The sequence below is a fragment of the Prionailurus viverrinus genome, chromosome B2, assembly GCF_022837055.1.
Source record: "Prionailurus viverrinus isolate Anna chromosome B2, UM_Priviv_1.0, whole genome shotgun sequence".
NCBI lineage: Eukaryota > Metazoa > Chordata > Mammalia > Carnivora > Felidae > Prionailurus > Prionailurus viverrinus.
Window position 1 is genome coordinate 30932034 of NC_062565.1, and position 17408 is coordinate 30949441.

Genomic DNA, 17408 nt, shown 5'->3' on the forward strand with positions numbered 1-17408 from the left:
GTAGCTTCACCCTTGTATCTCAACTCCATGCTATACCCTTGTTCAATAGTGGGCAATTTAACCGCTCCAGCAGTCCCAAACCATCTTATGATACAATGCTATTAAACATAGTTCTGTTTTTGGTAAGACCTCCCTCCCTCAATCACACGCCTGACAGCCAGGCTCTGCCATGCTTTCTTAATTAATTTGTAAGTGTTTATTGAATGCCTGCTTCGTGCCAGGCACTGTTGTAGGCACTAGGAACATGAAGAAAATTAGAACTCATCCCTGCTTCCATGACGTTCTCAGTAAACCAGAGAGACAGCTAGCATTTATTGCATGATTTCTATACATAAGCTCATAAAACCCTCCCAACAAACTTGTATGTGAATTATCTCATTTGATTCTCACTTTACAGAAAAGGCAAATGATTCCTGGAAAGACTGCATGACTCGGCTAGCAGGTGGCAGAGCTGGGATTCAGTGCAAGTCTGTGACTTCATAACCAGTACCCTTAGCCATTTTCCAATTGTTTATCTTTCTACTAGTGGGAGAAGGGTCATCGATGAGGTCTGTACCATGTGCTGAGTTCTTGCAAGAGGAAGGAGAGCATGTAAGAATGCAGTACCAGGCTTCAGAAAGGTGGAGCAAAAGGGAATTGCAGAGAGCGTGAGGAGTGGCTGGAGGGCTGGGAGAAGCGGGTGAGGGGGTATCTTGGAGATATCAGAGGGAAGGAGTCTCAGGAAAGGGGAGGTAAAGCTGAGTGTTGGGTGAAGGGGTGTTGGCTACTAATTGGTACACTGCTTTTGTGTATGTTTGAAAATGGTCATAATAAAAAGTTAAAGAATAAAATTAAAAAGTTAAGGAGGATGGTTGGGGGATTTGCATCACACGTTTTATCCAAAGTCAGCCTTCTGAGTACAGGCATCAGGCTGCTTGGACTTGAATCCCAGCTTTGCCTCTTCTGCTCAGTGATCTGAACCACCAGGGAGAGGCCCAAACCCAGTCTGGAGAGAAGTTAGGGACATTTCCCTGAGGAAGGCACCTCTTGAGCACCGTCCAGTAGAAGTGGGTGGGGAAGGACACTGGAGAGCCAGTATAAGGGGTGTGTAGGGAAGCCAACAGCAGCTGGAGCAGAGAGTAGGAGGGCGGGGGTGTGGGGAGATGAGACCTAAGAAGCAGGCAAGGCTGGGTCACGCTGGCCTTAGATTTCACTATCAAAGAGCCACAATGGGGCGCCTAGGTGACTCAGTCAGTTGGGCGTCAGACTTAGGGTCAGGACATGATCTCACGGTCTGTGAGTTCTAGCCCCGTGTTGGGCTCTGTGCTGACAGTTCGGAGTCTGGAGCCTGCTTTGGATTCTGTGTCTCCCCCGCTCTCTGCTCCTCCCCCACTCATGGTCTGTCTCTCTCTGTCAAAAATAAACATTAAAAAAATTTTTTTTTTTTTTTTAAAAGAGGTGGGCAGCCACTGAAGGGTTTTAAGCAGGGGAGTGACAGGTCAGCTTAACGTTTTCAACAGAGCACCCTGGTAGTGGAGTAAAGGTTGAGCCTATAGGTGGACAAGTGGGGAGGCAGGGACGATAGGAGGGTGCTCCATGTGTCCGGGTGGAAGGCAGCAAAGGCCTAGACTGAGGCAGTGGGACAAAGGGTGAAGGAGGAAGGACAGAATTGAGAAAGATTTAAGAGGCAAAATGGCATGACTTGGTGGCTGGTTGGGTATGTGGGTAAAGGAAAGGGAAATGAATACATCACTACACGCCCCCTCAACTGCTTTTCCCACATCCACCCACGCTTGTCTCCCCTACTGCTCTCCTCTAGACCGGCTTACCTGGCAGAGATACCCAGTGGGCTGGGCCATGCACGTGGCCCCATGTTGGCAGGGCCTGGACTCACATGGGTTCACCCTGTCCTGACATATGCTGCCTTGGAATCCAGGGGGGCAGTGGCAGAAATAGGAGGAGCCACTGTCGATGCAGAGACCTCCATTCTGGCACAGGGAAGAAACTTCTGTGCCTGAGAAGAAAGGCAAACAGGGATAGATAAAGCTAAGTTAGGTTCTCAGGGGCCCCAGACACAGAGCAGAGAGGCTCATGGGGATCACTGACATTCCTGGGGTGGGTGGAGGCCACTTGGAGCCTGAGGAGTCAATAAATTCTGGTGCTGAAGAGATTAAGACATCAAGATCCCCCTCCTGCCTGTTCTGCCAGAATGGAGAGAGATACCTCTTGTTAAACTTATTAGAGCATTATTAGCAACTGAATTCTTGGCTTAAAACAAGTGTCAAGGAAGAAAGAACTCAGCAGAAACTTTAGGTGCCTAAGTCCGTTCCCTGAATTGGCATCCTGTGATGTTCTCTCACTGTGATTCCCATCCCCTAACCCCACAGTAGTCTCTTTCCTGAGTTCTGCTCATATTAAACTCATTGGAATGAGGGGGTGGTAATCTTTCAAAAGGGGGTTGGCATAACATGAAAATGATTGGGAGCAGCAGCTTAGTGAAGTTGGGTTAAGTGTGATCCATTCTAGCTGAGTTATGATAGTGACAGAGTTGAGTTGCTTCACATGGAGTTATGTCTCAGTGGTTGTGATAAACTGGAGTCTTGTGGTCTGGGTTGGCTGGTGTTGCTTGAGTTGCTTTGAGCATGGTGATAGGAAGGCTGAGCTATAGAATCAGCGGTAGTGGTTGGTCTGTGTTACTTTGACTCTTAGTTGGTTGTTTTGGTCAAAGGTTGTATGTGGATGCCCTTAGGGATCGGGTAGAGAGGGACATCCTTTCTCTCTTCATCTGTTCCCCAGTTGGTCCTTGGGTTAGTACCTTGGCTCAAAGCGGCCTTCTGGCAAGAGGACAGCGGAAGGGAGCAAAAGGGGTCTAGGGGTCTTTGCTCACTTGTCTGCACAGCTAGGACGGGTCCTTCCCTTACAGCGTGGGCCTTGAAAGTCCGCAGCACAGAGGCAGGAGGAGGTGCCAGGCCTGTTCACACAGGTACCTCCATTGAGGCACGGGGCTGGAGAGAGGAGGCTGTGAGGGGTTGGGTTCCTTACCCATACCTGGTCTGTGACCTTACTCACACCCCGCACAGGACATACACGCACTCCCTGTTGCCCCCATCAAAACTGCAGCTCGTGGTGGCCAGTTGATTTTTATCAGACGGCACCAACACACCCTGACCAGTTCCTCCATCCACCTGTGGCCCAGCCCCAGAACATGGTAGGTACTCACCAGAGGCACAGTGGTCAGTGCTTGTCTGGCAGCGGGGCCCAGTGTGGCTCCGAGGGCAGGTGCAGGAATAGCCCCCAGGGCTGGGGCTACAGGAGCCACCGTTGAGACAGGGCCCTGAGTGACAAGCCGCTAGCTCCTCGCTGCAGGTGGGGCCTGAGGGAAATGAGTGGGGTCTGAGAAAGGGCATCCTCTTCTCTCTGTCTTCCTCCACTTATCTCCCCTTCCTTTTCCTCATCCCCATCCCTTTGTCTTCCATCCAACCTCTTTTCTTTTCTTACCACCTCCTGCATATCACCTGTGGTCCCTGCAGCACATGCCCAGTTCTTCTTGGTGGTGACCAAGACCCAGAGGCCTTGGACACATGCCTCTACTGGTCTTGCTCTTGATTAGAGGTGGCCAGCCCAGAATGTCTGTGGTTTGGGAAGGGCCTCACCTGTGTAGCCTGTGGGGCAGGTACAGTTGTAGCCCGAGGCCTGGGGGTGGCAGGTCCCCCCATGCGCACAGGGTGTGGAGATGCAGCCCCCTAACTCTGCTTCACATTCTGGTCCTGTCCATCCCACATCACACACACATGAGGATCTGGTCATAACGAGAAAAAGAAGAGTGTTTTTCTTCTTCTGGTGATTTTTTCTTCTCCCCTCCCCACTCCTCATCATTGGTTAGAACCCTATGACTTTCTTTTTTTTTTCTTTTTCATGTTCATTTTTGAGAGAGAGAGAGAGAGAGAGAGAGAGAGTGAGTGGGGAGGGGCAGAGAGAGAGGAAGACACAGAATTTGAGGCAGGCTCCAGGCTCTGAGCTGTCAGCCGTGAGATCACAACTTGAGCCGAAGTCAGATGCTTAACTGACTGAGCCATCCAGGCACCTCTTCTGCTTTTAAGTAGGCTTCACGCCCATTCCAGAGTCCAATCCAGCCTGGAGCCCAACGTGGGACCTGAACTCACGACCCTGAGATCACATCCTGAGCTGAGGTCAAGAGTTGGACATTGAACCAACTGAGCCACCCAGTCCCCTGATCTCTTTTTTTTTTTTGGCCCTGAGACTCTGGTCCCCTTCTTCAGTGGCTCTGTTCTCAGCGTTGTCCCCCTTCCATACCTGCCTCCTGCTTGTTTTCTCCGACTATATGTATGAATATGTATATACATTTCTTGTATAATTTGTTTATTATCTGTCTTTCCTCATTAGAATGAGAGCTCCATGAGAACAGACACTTTGTCTCTTTTGTTCTGTGCTATTCCTCCAGTGCCTGGAAAAGATCCACACATAGTAGATGTTCAATATTTGTCTAATGTATGATTTTTTTTTTCAAATTTTTCAATTTTTTATTTTTGAGAGAGAGAGAGAGAGAGAGAGAGAGAGACAGAGTGAGAGTGGGAGAAGGGCAGAGAGAGAGAGGGAGACACAGAATCTGAAGCAGGCTCCAGGCTCCGAGCTGTCAGCACAGCTTGGACGCGGGGCCTGAACTCATGAACTGTGAGATCATGACCTGAGCCGAAGTCCGACGCTCCACCGACTTAACCACCCAGGTACCCCTATAATGTATGATTAATTGGTCCTGGGATTTCATGTTTTTCTTCCTGTTCTGACCCTCTAGCCCTCCGTTTCTCCTGTTATTTATGAACTCTCCCCTCACGGGATAGCACTCACTAGTGGATCCCTCACCTTGGCTTTGACCTCAGAACTTGGCCATTTCCTTCTTCTTCCCTATTGGTCATTTCTTGCAGACTCACCCCTCCCTGGTTGTCTCCCCCTGGCCTAGCTGAGGAGGACCCAGAGGACAGTGGAAGGTTACCTCTGGCAGTGTCCGTGGTGGCAGGTGCAGTTGTCCTCAACGGGGGCACAGCCAGGGCTTCCATCAGGGCAGAGGCAGTGGGCCTTGTCTTCCTGATCTTGGCATTTTTGCTTGGGCTGGCACAGGTTGGGGGCACACAGGGGAACCTCACAGAGATGACCTGGGGTGGGGAGATGGGTCAGAGGGAAAACAGAGTCCCTCTATGTCCTTGATGGGGCCAAAGCCACTGTTTACATATGACTTGCTCACTCCCCATGAACCTGTCCTTCAGTGGCTCCCTGTTGCCTCAGGATACTGTCTAACTTCCTCAGAATGGCACACAGGTCCTGCATGGCATCATTTCGCAATGCAGTTACCTGCAGCTAAAACATGTAATCATTCTGTCTTGACAAACTCCTACTCATTCTTCCAGACTAGCTCAGCCATTACCTCCTCATGAAGCCTTCTCATCTCTAGTCTGGTTGGCTGGTCCTTTGTGCTCTTATAGAATCCTGTGCAGTCTCTCTCAGAGCACCTGTGCCTATAACCAACAGGAGACTTCTTGGTCTCTCTGCACTAGATTTAAAGCCACTTGAGGAGAGCAGGTCTCTTACCAACTTGTGTCTGTGTCTGGCTGTGCATAGTAGGCACTTAATACGTTCTTTTTTTTTTTAATTTTTTTTTTAACGTTTATTTATTTTTGGGACAGAGAGAGACAGAGCATGAATGGGGGAGGGGCAGAGAGAGAGGGAGACACAGAATTGGAAACAGGCTCCAGGCTCTGAGCCATCAGCCCAGAGCCTGACGCGGGGCTCGAACTCCCGGACCGCGAGATCGTGACCTGGCTGAAGTCGGACGCTTAACCGACTGCGCCACCCAGGCGCCCCGGCACTAAATACGTTCTAAATAAGGAAATGAATGGCTTCCTCTTCAACCCCATCCTGTTTCTGAGCCCTAATCATACCATTCATGTTGGGCCCAGTGTGGGCCCTGTAAATAACACCTGCTGTCAGCCTGAGGTTGTGCAAACTTTGCATTGAATAATTTGAAGGGGTTCCATTCTCATTCTCTTTTTACAGTCCAACCCTTGAATATCCAGCAGTGACCTCTGCTCCACCCCTAATGGACTCAACTATCCTGCCAGTCCTTTCTAACACCTCCCCTGCTTACCTGTGAAGCCAGAGGGGCAGAGGCAAAAGAAGGCTCCTGGGAGATCCAGGCAGCTTGCTCCAGTGGGGCATGGGCCACTCAGACACTCATCCACCTCGGCCTGACAGTGAGGGCCTTCAAAGCCTATGGCACAGCAGGAGGGTCAGGGACCTGCAGGGGAGTCTGCACTTGGCCCCCACTCTACCCTGCAGTGTTTGAACACTGGTCTACCTGGAAGACCCTCACAATGGAATGATCCAGGCTGGTCCTGGCACTGCCCATCATTGGCACAGGAGAGCTTCCACACTCATCGATGTCCTCCTCACACCGGGAGCCAGTGAATCCTGGGGGGCAGGGAGTAAGTGGGGAGAGATGGTAAAGGTTATCTTTCCTCTCCTCTCCTCTCCTCTCCTCTCCTCTCCTCTCCTCTCCTTCTTTTTCTTTCTTTTGTGACTTTGGATTCATCAGGGAGTTTGTTACAAATATTTGTGACTGAGATGTACAGGTATGATTTCATGGATTCAAACAAGAAATTTAGAGCTAATGCCGCTATTTAACCTTCTATTTACACAGACAGAAATAACATTCCTATGAATTGCAGTGAAGAGAATCTTGTTTCAAATGGCTTGGTTTGGAGGTTCATCTGCATGTATCATTATATAATGAAGGTACCAATCTGGGGGCTGCTCAAAGAGTGATTTGAATTTCAGAACATAACAGCATATCTTAGTAACTTCATTCTTTATATAAAGAAGGTATAACTGGCTGTGTGTGTGAATGGTGAAAATACTATGTATCAAAAGCATAAATGCAAGTCGTGGCCCCTCCCCTCACCAGGAAAAGTGAACCTGGGGGGCTTCCCGGAGAAGACACCTGGGGCAGGTGGAGGTGACAGGAGGATGATGTTCAGCACCTGCCAGTTGTGTGACTTTGGGCAAGTTACTCAAGCTCTCTAGGCTGCAGTGTCCTCTTCTGTAAAAGGGGAATAATAGAACCTACCTTATGGTGTCATTGAAAGGATTAAATGAGGTAATGCCTGAAAAGTACACAGCCAAGTGCCTGGCCTGGAGCAAATATTCAAGAAACATCTGTTATCATCACATCAGGGATCAGAGGGATCGATAATGGTGGAGAAGGAAGGCCGGGGGCAGTTTTCCCTGCATCCAGGGTGAGCAGTGCCAAGACCAGCCTGGGATCCCCACGAGCGGACTCTGGAGGAGGGCCAGAAAGGACGATTTGGGTAATTTGGCAGGACAGAGAAAAAGGTGGATGAGTATGCGAGGAAGGTTTGGGATGTAACAGAAGAGAGTTGGGGGAGCAGAGGAGTTGGGAGAAATGGGAGCCTCGCTGGCCAAGCCAGGGTGAACTTCCAAAGGGTTGGGATTGCCGGGCCTGCACTGTGGTTCAGGGGGCTGGGCTGAAGGACTGGAGTGGAATCTGTACTCACCAGGCAGGCAGACACACAGGAAGCCGTTGAGGAGGTCCTGGCAGTCAGCCTGGTTCAGGCAAGGAGCAGAGGCACACTCGTCTGTCTCCACCTCACAGAGCTGCCCTTCTAAGCCTGGGACATGGAGATGTGGTGCAGGCTGAGCCCTGCCCGGGCTGCTCACCCCTTCTGCCCAGGAGGACCAGGGTTCTAGAACCCTCCCAGGGTGCTGTCTGCCTGAAGGTTGGGGCGACGAGCCTGCGGTCCTGCTGCTCTGCTGTGTGTGGCTCTGCCCCCTTTAAATGTGAAAGCTCAGGGAGCAGGGCACCTGCTGGGACCCGAGGGGGCAGCAAGGAAGTACCTTTGGGGGCCATTCTCTGTGCCCAGACGGCAGGCTCACTGGCCTGGGCTAATGAGCCTGGAGGTCCTCAAGGTCAAATGAAACAAATGGGCATCTGCTTGGAGGTGAGTCATGCCTCTTGTTCTACCCCAGCAGGCTTCTGTGCCAGGGAGACCAGGAGTCCCCAAGGGGGGGTACTTGAAGGGCCTTTTGGGTAGCTTGTTGGTCACATATTTGTCCTGTATCTTTGGGCTTGTCCTGGTATCCGCAGTCTCACCCTGAACTGAAGCTGGATCAGCCTCTAGACCTCGGCTGCCTCCCACTTCTTGCCTGGGGATTCTGCTTCTGAAGTTCCTTGGTATCTATGACCTTGTCCCTGGTATGGCTGCATGGTTTTCTCAGCTTTTTTCCTTGGATGCTGCTCAGTTTAGGAAGGCTGTTTGATGTAGTGGTGAAATCTACTGAAGCCCTGGGTTTGAATCCCGGCCATGCCACTTACTGGCTGGACAACTCACTTAATCTCTCTGTGTCTGTTTCTTGTAAAATGGGCACAGTAACAATACTGACCTTAGAGGGTTCTTGCCAAGATGACAAAATGCATGTAAGATGTTCAGGTGGTACTTGGCAGAAAGTAAGCTATTATTTTTTTGGTTTCATTCAGCTTCCTGATATCGGGTTGGTCACTATACCCCTGGGGAGACCTGTCTCCCTTAAAAGTAACTTGGAGGTAGGTGCAGCCTTGTGGCACTTTTTTTTTTCCTATTGTACCAAATTCAAGCATACAGGCCCTTTGGGGTTTTAAGGATTTACTCAATCTCTACAGGGGAGAGTTTCTGTGATTAGGAGGAACATTCTGAGTTGGCATGAGCCGAGGCTGCTGCTGTTCTGCTCTTCCTTGATGGGCCTCTGTGTACAGTGGACCAGGCTGCACACTTTACAATGACTATGAAGTGAATGCTTTCCTCTCACCCCCAGAGTTGAGCAGTGTACAACCTCAGTACCATCTGTGGCTGCCCTTCTCCTAGAGGCCATGGGTTTCCCAGAGTGTTCATCATGGGTGGGGAGATGAGAAAGAGGTATTCTTTGATAGCTGATCCCAACTGGCCTGGGGCTATGTATGTTCCGGAGGGGTCATGCCTAGTGGGCTCAGGATTAGTCCCCTGTGTCCTCTACTCAGGGCCCCATCCATCTAGTACCTGGTGGGCAGAGGCAGTGGAAGGTGGCAAGCAGGTCCAGGCAGGTGCTGCCTAGATGGCAGGGCTGGGACAGGCACTCATTGTGATCAGCCTCGCAGCGGGAGCCCGTGTAGCCAGGGGGACAGAGGCAGTCAAAGGAGCCAGGGGTGTTGAGGCAAGAGCCGCCGTGTTCACAGGGACTGGGGCCTTGCTGGGCTAGGAGGAGAGGAGTCAGAAGTTCACAGGGGCCCAGGGCAGAAGGGAAGGGGGCCAGACCGCCAGGGAAGGCATGAGGGCCTGCTTGTGGCAGAATGAACACATCGGAGAAAGGGCTGGTGTCTTTAACACAGACGAGGACTAAGTGGGGCCCGGAGGGCTAAGCACTGGTGAGAAGACCGTGTAGGGAAGAATTGCCAAATCTGGACAAAATTGGGAAAAAAGAGATGATTGTATTTTTAATTTGAAAAACAATTTGCAGAGGCTGTTTGGGACTCAGAGAGGATCTGATGTGGGGGTGCCTTACCCATCTGACACTCGTCCAGGTCCTGGTGGCAGGTGGGCCCCGAGTAGCCAGGCTGACACAGGCAGAGTGGAGAGCCTGTCAGGGGACTGGTGCTGCACTGGGCTTCCCCGTGGCATGGCTGGCTCAGGCACATGTCCTCCATGTGGCACAGGAGTCCTGGAGGGCAGGATGGGCATGAGGCTCTTGGGCCGCTTGAGGATCCCAGCTGCCCCCCTTATGCTTCTGTCACTTGCCATCCTCACGGCCACCTCCCCGAGCCCTCTGTCACACCTGTGCGGCCAGGTGGGCAAAGGCAGGAGAAGGAGCCCACACGATCGATGCAGGTGGATCCCGGGGCACAGGTGGCAGCAACACAGTCGTCTAGGTTCTCTTCACAGCCTGTGCCTCCCCAGCCGCTCACACACACACAATGGAAGTTGCCAGCTGAGTTCTGGCAGGTACCCCCATTTAGGCAGCGAGGGGGACCCTGAGCCTCACATTCATCCACATCTTCGGAGCAATCCCAGCCTGTGGGGGATGGGATGGGAAGGGGACAAAGGCTGGAGTTGGGAGCCCTGTGAGGAGGGGAGGCTAGGGGCTGATCATATGGGCCACGGGTGCCATGGACTTGGCTTAAACGACTCACCTGTCCAGGCCTCTGGGCAGAGGCACGTGTAGGTGCTCAGCCCATCCAGGCAAGTGCCCCGTTCTGACACTGGTGCCCAGCACAGTCATCTGGATTCACCTCACAGCTCGGGCTTCTGAAACCTGACAGGGTCATGGGATTAGCGAAGGGAAGGGGACCTCCCTGCCCCGAGAGAGGGGTGGCAGACGTGAGGACGCACCTTGGGGGCAGAGGCAGAGGTGGAGGGTGGAGTCTCTCCCTGGAACCAGGTGACAGGTGCCCCCATTGGGACAGCCCGTAGGGGGGCAGGGTCCTGGCTGGAGCTCACAGCGTGGACCCTCCTGCCCAGTGGGGCAGTGACACCAGAAAGATCCCAAGGTGTTATGGCAGGAAGTGCCTTTGGGGCAGGGCCCTGGGTCCAGGAAACACTCATTGATATCATGTTCGCAGGCATGACCCTCGAAGCCAGGTGGGCAGCGGCACTGGATCTGGGGGTATGTGGCCAGACACACCCCTCCATTGACGCAGGGATTGGCTGAGCAGAAGTCCCGAAGCTGGCACTGCTCACCTGAGGCAGAGGACAGAGGGCGTTGTTCAATCCCCGCCCCCTGCTCCGCTGGGAGAATCCAGCTCTCACTCTGGATTATCTGTGTCTGATTTTCATGTTGCCTTCTCTTTGTTCCCGTACGCTTTTTGCCCTGCTCCACCACCCCTTGCCTCAGTTTTGGCATTCTGGAAAATGGGAGCTGTCGTTGTTGGTGGGAGTATTGCAGGCTGGCCCTGCTGAGCAGACCTGAGACACGGTGTCCTTCCAAATTTGGTGGCCTTTCCGTGGTGGGGAGGAGAAAAGCAGCTGGCCTCCAGACTCGGCAGCTTGCTGTGCCACCACCGCTGTGTGCCCTCAGGTGTGTCTGGCCTCCCTTGTCCGGATTTCCTAATCTTTAGGTGGGTACAGTGTTGCAGATAATGATAAGGAGACAGACGTCTCGTCTGTTCCCCCCAGTGGCAACGGCGGTGGTGGCGGTTGGCACTGGGCTAAGTGACCACCTCCTGAACATCACTCCCTTTCCTCCTCTCGACAATGTTATGAATTGTGGACATCAGTTGGCAACTGAGGATGCAGAGAGCTTAACTACCTGATGCAAGGGCGCGCGTCTCATCGGTGGCAGAGTTGGCACTGGACACGTGGGCCGCTGCTCTGAAGCACAAGGCCTGGCAAGTTGTCATTGACAGTCCTCCTTGTTGTCACACCACGAGAGGCTGGTCTCCCACCCCCAAATCCTCAGAATTACCCAGGCACTCAAACTATCTCCATGCCTGGGCCCACCCCAGACCCACTAAAGCAGCCTTTCTGGGACGTGGGCACCAGTATGTTGCAGGCTTTCCAGGTGATTGCTGTGCCTTGCCACGTTTGAGAAGCCTTGCTCTTCTAGTCCACCCCTCACAGATCACTTTCCTCCCCGTGTGGTCTTCACTGCCCTGTCCAGTCCCCTCCCTCCTGGTAGATCAGAGGAGCCTTCCTCTCCAGGGGCTTTCACCTCTGTCCCATACCCCTGACTGCTTCCCCGGGCTAGGACACCCTGCCCACCAGGGGTCCCACACCCTCATCCCCGGGTTGCACCCCTCTTCCTTGCCATGATACCCGTTCCTCTCTCTGGGTCAGATCCCTTCCACCCCCATTACACCTCCCACCACCACAGTCTTTCCAGGTGCTGTTATGGGCTCCTACTTGGAAGAATAAAGGCCAGATGCCCATTATGCAGAATCTAGGAGGTTCCCCTCTCCCTGCCTTGTGCTAGGCGTTAACCCTCTAGCTACTGGGTCGAGGGGCCAGGCTGGGGCACTAAGGGGCTATGGCAGTAGCCATTTACTAACGGGTTGGAAAACACTTCAACGTTTTAACCATTGGTACAGCCATGCTGGTGAATGTGTCTCGGGTCAATGGTCAGCAAGAGGGCTTGTTGACTCTCACAGCCTCTGTCCTCAAAGGAGCTGGCTGTTTTGCAGACTCCAGTTCCATCTTTCCCAGCCCACTTCCCAGTCCAGTGTTCCTGCCTGTCCCGTCCTCCCCACCACTGCAGCACTCACCTGTCCATCCAGGCAGACAGGAACATCGTGGGCGGCCTGAGGCCTGGATATGGCAGCGGCCCATTTTGGAACAGAAGGAAGAACAGGGGTCCTTGAGTTGGGCCTGGCACCTCTGGCCAGTGAAGCCAGAGGGGCAGGTGCAGGAGAAGCTGGGGGCCAAGGGAGAGGGAAGGCTGGGGGAGCCTGGGAGGGCGGGAAGCAGAGCTTGGCAGCTGCCCCCATTCTGGCAGAGCTGGCCATCCTGGCAGGGGTCAGGAAACTGGCATGTCTCACCCAGGAAGCCAGGGGCACACCTGAGCAGGGGAGGAGAGTGGAAAACTTAAGTCACTGGGTCCTCTTTGCCTTCTCTGCCACCTCCCTTCCTTTGCCTTCATTTGTTTCCCTTTAGTGCCTTTACCTCCTCCCTTTCTCCTTCCTTCCCAGTCCCTCCTCCTCCCCAGCTCTCCCTCCCCATTTCTGGTCTCCCACTCCCAGGAGACACACTCACTGGCAGCTCCCTTGTCCCTGAGATAGGCTCAGGCAGGTGCCTCCGTTGGCACAGGGTTCTGGGAAGTCCCCACACCGAAGCACTAGGGATGGAGATGAGGAAGGCATGGGAGTGGGGAGCGCTGTGCTCCCAGATTTCTCTGGGTGCTTTGCTGCCTGCAGCAGCCCCACACGTGCTCTCAGCCACCACCACTTCTGCACTTGCCTGATCCCTACCAGAGTGGTGCTCTTGCCCTCGCATCGCCCCGCCCCCATCCCAGGCCTAGGGATCCTCTCAGTTCCTAATCCCCACCCCCTTTCCTGTTTATTATCCAGCCTCAGGCTCCATCCCTTGGAATGGAGACAACAGGGCTCAGGAGGGGGGCCCAGGGGACTCCTGGAAGGTGAATGGCTGAGACATTGAAGGGATTTCCTCCCGGAAGGGCCCAGCATTGAGCCATCCGGGGGTGGGGACAGCTGGGCTGGGAAAGGGACTTGGTCAGCCCTTGACCTTCCCATGACTCCATCTCCTGCTTTTTTCTCATCGCCTTCCCTACCAGGTGGCCAGTCTTTTTCCCTCTTTATCTCCTAAATGTGATTGCAAGAGCCTGCTGTCCGCCAGCACTAAGACCAACTGGGTTCTCCCTGAGGCGGGCACCCTCCCACCCATTCCCCAGACAGTCACCGCCCCTGGCACAGGCCCCAAAGCCTTGGTTTGTGCAGCTGCAGCAGCAGAGTCTTCTCTCCCTGCGTTTGGGGGGTGATGGTGGTGAGATTCTCTTCCACCCAGTGTCCTCTCAAAGCATGGGGCTTGGCCCTCCGCCCCCAACCCATCAACACCCTCTTAAGGAAGATGGGTCCAGTCACCTCTCCTACCCCATGCCTCACCTCTGGTCTTGACGACTGAGTGACACAGCAGCAGCAGCAGCAGCAGCAGTGAAGGGGGCTGCATTCCAGAGCACCGCCCCACACCCAGATCCTCTGCCTCCTCAGGCAAGGACCCTCAGAGCCCTCACCGAGGCAGGAGCCACCTCCTCTGCTCCCATGGCCCCTTCCTCCTCCTCTGCCCACTGCAAGCCTCACGTCTGAGCTGTTTCCTGAGTCACACAATGTCCTGGACACCCTAGTGATGGGAGGGGGAGGAGTGGAACAACATTGAGGGGGATGAGGGAGGGGCCTTCTGTCCCTGACAACCCCTGGGGAGAGGGGGAGTGGGATGGTGTGGCAGGTCAACAGGATGGGAGCACCTGGGGGGGGGGTGGTGGTGGGGTGGTTCTGGGTTCAGTCCCAGCCCTTCTGTTGTTGTGTGGTCTCCCCTTTCTAGAGATGAGAATGACAAGGTGGCTTACCCTTGCCCTGGGAGGGTCAGGGCCTGGAACAGAGGTGTGGGGTGCTGAGGCATCTTCTATTCCAGGTTAGTATCCGTGCTTCTTGGTCAATCTGCAACTTTCTATAAGTCGAAACCACTAACCTTGGCAGTGGGATTGCAGGGCACTCCTAGCCATTACCTTGGCCCTTGCTGGGGACTTAGTTTTCTCCTTTGGGGGGATGGGCAAGTTACTGGGCTGGTTCTGGGGGAAATCTTGGCCTTCCTTTGTTGGGAAACGTATAAAACCAATATCAATGATAAATGAACGTTGTCGGTACTGAAATGTGCAGTCTGGATTATCCAGCACAAACTCTATATTTAGGTAGGTTCCCTTCCCTTTCTCTACCACAGAGATCTCTGAGATGTAGGGAATGTCAGTTTCTGAGTTCAGAATTGGAGTAAATAAAACGACAAAAGAGAATTCATTTCCCTGACTCATCCTACCTTTTTCAAGTCAACCCAGGACAGCTCCAGGGTCAGTCACACACTGAGTTTCCTTAGTAGCACAGAGAGCTGAGAGTCTGGGGTGGCTGGAGGTGTTATCAATAGCCATGCACAGCCCCAGCACTGTGGTACCCAAAGCCGCAGCCTGGTGTGCCCGGAGTACCTTCCCTTTTTAAAACTCTTTTTTATTAGCATAAGAGACTCTTAAAAACTGAGAACAAACTGAGGGTTGATGGGGGGCGGGGGTGGAAGGGAGGGAAAGGTAGGTGATGGGCATTGAAGAGGGCATCTTTTGGGATGAGCACTGGGTGTTGTATGGAAACCAGTTTGACAATAAATTTCATATATTAAAAAAATAAAACTCTTTTTTATTTGGAAATAATTTAAAGCTCACAGCAAAGGGGCAAAAATATAATTCTAGGATACTCTTCACTCAGATTCACCAACTGGCATCATGACCACATCTGCTTTATCATTATTTCTCTAAATAGAAGGTATTTTTTTCTGAACCACTTGAGAGTAAGTTGTACACAAGATATTCCTTTACTTATAAAAACACGGGTATGAATGTCTTAAGAACAAGAACATGTTTTATATAACTACAGTACAACTATCAAAATTGGGAAACTTAAGTTGATACAATAGTATTATCTAATCTACTGTCCATGTTCCAAATTTGCCAATTGCCCCATAATGTCCTTCATACTGAATTTTTTTTCTTGGTCCAGGATCATGCCTTGCACTTAATCATCATGTCTTTTCAGTATCCTTTAATATGGATACAATTCCTTAGAGGAACTTTGCCCTTTATTATATTAACAGGTTTGAAGAATACAGGTCAACTATTTTGTAGGTTGTTTCTAAATTTAGGTATGTCTGATGTTTGTTCAGTTTACTCATTTTGGGCCAGGAATACCACCAACGTGAGGCTATAGCCTTCTCAAGGCAGCACACCAGAAGACACACGGGCTAACATCATTCTTAACGGTTGGCAAGTATCCCACTGCTGATGAACCCTCGTTCATTGAATACGGTTTCCCATTGTGGGGGCATTTAGTTGGATCTCAATCCTTAAAATTACGGTAAGGCATGCTGCAGTAAATATTCTTGAACGTACATATTTGCATGGTTGCCTAAGTGATTCCATGGGCCGAATTCCTAGAAGTGAAACCACTGAGTCAAAGCGTCAGAGGATAGGCTTATTTTGAAAGGTTTTGGTATCTAAGTGTTGCCGAGTCATTCTCCAGAAAACAGCACAGGACCGCACCTGGGCCGTAGTGTCTGTGCATGCCCTTATTCTCGCAGACCCTGCTGATCAGAATCGGAATACCTACCACTTTGACAGGTGAAATGGTGTCTCATTGTTTTCAGTTGTGCTTGTTGGAGAGCTGACATTATTTTCATCTATTTAGTGGCTATTCTTGTTTCTTCTTCGTGAGTTTCCTGTGTGTGTTTCTGTCCCGTTGTCCTGTTTATGTCATTGCCACTTTCCCATCATCTTTGTTAGTTGGTGGCAGCTCTGAGGATGGAGTCTTGGGCAGAAGAAACCTAGTGTGAAAAGTCTCTCCTTCTGGTACCTTCTGGTTTGTTGACTGGTGGACGGGGTGAGATTTGATGTTTGTGAGAAGGGAAAGGAAAATAAGAAGGGATACTACGCTTCTCGCGGAACTATGAAGACCTGAGTGGAAAAAATGAAACTCTCCATTTCTTCCATATTCTTGACCCCACATTTTGTGTGTGTGTGTGTGTGGAAAAGGAGGCTAGTGCACTAGGCTTCAGCTTGAGACAATGAAAGGATAACAGAGACAGAAAGGGAGTGGTTGGGTAGAAGGGGGACCTGGGGTGTGATAGGGCAGAAGCTGAGTTTAAAGACAGTGTCAGTGGGGTGTATGGGTGGCTCAGTTAGTTGAGTGTCCAAATCTTGATTTCAGCTCAGGTCATGATCTCGTGGTTCATGAGCCCAAGTACTGTGTCGGGCTCTGCACTGGTGGCTTGAAGCCTGCTTGGGATTCTCTGTCTCCTTCTCTCTCTGCCCCTCCCCTGCTCTCTCTCTCTCTCTCTCTCTCTCTCTCACACACACACATACACACACACACACAAATAAGTAAGCATAAAAAAAATGATGGGGCACCTGGGTGGCTCAGTCAGTTGAGCACCCGACTTTGGCTCAGGTCATGATCTTGTGGTTCGTGAGTTCGAGCCCTGAGTCGGGCTCTGTGCTTACAGCTCGGAGCCTGGAGCCTTCTTTGGGTTCTGTGTCTCCGGCTCTCTCTGCCTCTCCCCCACTTGCACTCTGTCTGTCATTCTCCCTCAAAAATAAATAAACATTAAAAAAGAAGACATTGTCAAGAAAGTGAACAGCCCACTTCTTGCCTTATCCCTGCCTAAGGAAGACAGCATGCACCTGTTCAGGTGTTATGAGCTGTGCTTGGGTCACAGGCACTCTCCCTGGCCTTTAGGATCTTACCGTCCAAAAGAGTATTGATGGTTTCCTAAGAGCTTGTTTCTCTGTCCCAGGAGACACAGAAAGTTCTTTCTGGTGTAAAGTGACCTCATTCCTTACAACATCCCATCAAATAGAGGTTTGTTTTACTCAACTGACTCTTCTTATATTGTATATCCCCTGAGGAGAATAAACTTGTCAATCATTCACACTTTAGTCCTGGGGACTTTTGACTTTAAGATAGGATCCATCTCTGAGCTGGGCCTTGATAATGTGACCAAACACAGAGAAGATGCTCACGGTAGATGTAGAAATGCACAACAGTTGGCCCACCCTGAGAGATTACTTGTGATTATATAGTTCAGGAGACTTGGAGCCTCTCTTGTTCTCTCAGACCTCCCTTCCCTGCTGGT

At 51.8% G+C, this 17408-nt stretch overlaps 1 protein-coding gene across 1 annotated transcript; it reads right to left on the bottom strand.

Annotated features, from left to right (window-relative positions):
• Positions 1 to 1394: 1394 nt before the first annotated feature.
• On the bottom strand, positions 1395 to 13810 carry LOC125165841 (neurogenic locus notch homolog protein 4-like). The gene is given in 18 exon segments (XM_047859252.1): positions 1395 to 1993; positions 2867 to 2984; positions 3200 to 3352; positions 3633 to 3778; positions 4991 to 5150; positions 6140 to 6262; positions 6350 to 6412; positions 6415 to 6462; positions 7566 to 7679; positions 9081 to 9275; positions 9583 to 9738; positions 9853 to 10089; positions 10208 to 10267; positions 10270 to 10329; positions 10407 to 10754; positions 12275 to 12567; positions 12762 to 12843; positions 13628 to 13810. Coding segments are annotated over 18 exon segments (2544 nt in total). The 5' UTR covers positions 13692 to 13810; the 3' UTR covers positions 1395 to 1869.
• Between the last annotated feature and the right edge of the window lie 3598 nt (positions 13811 to 17408).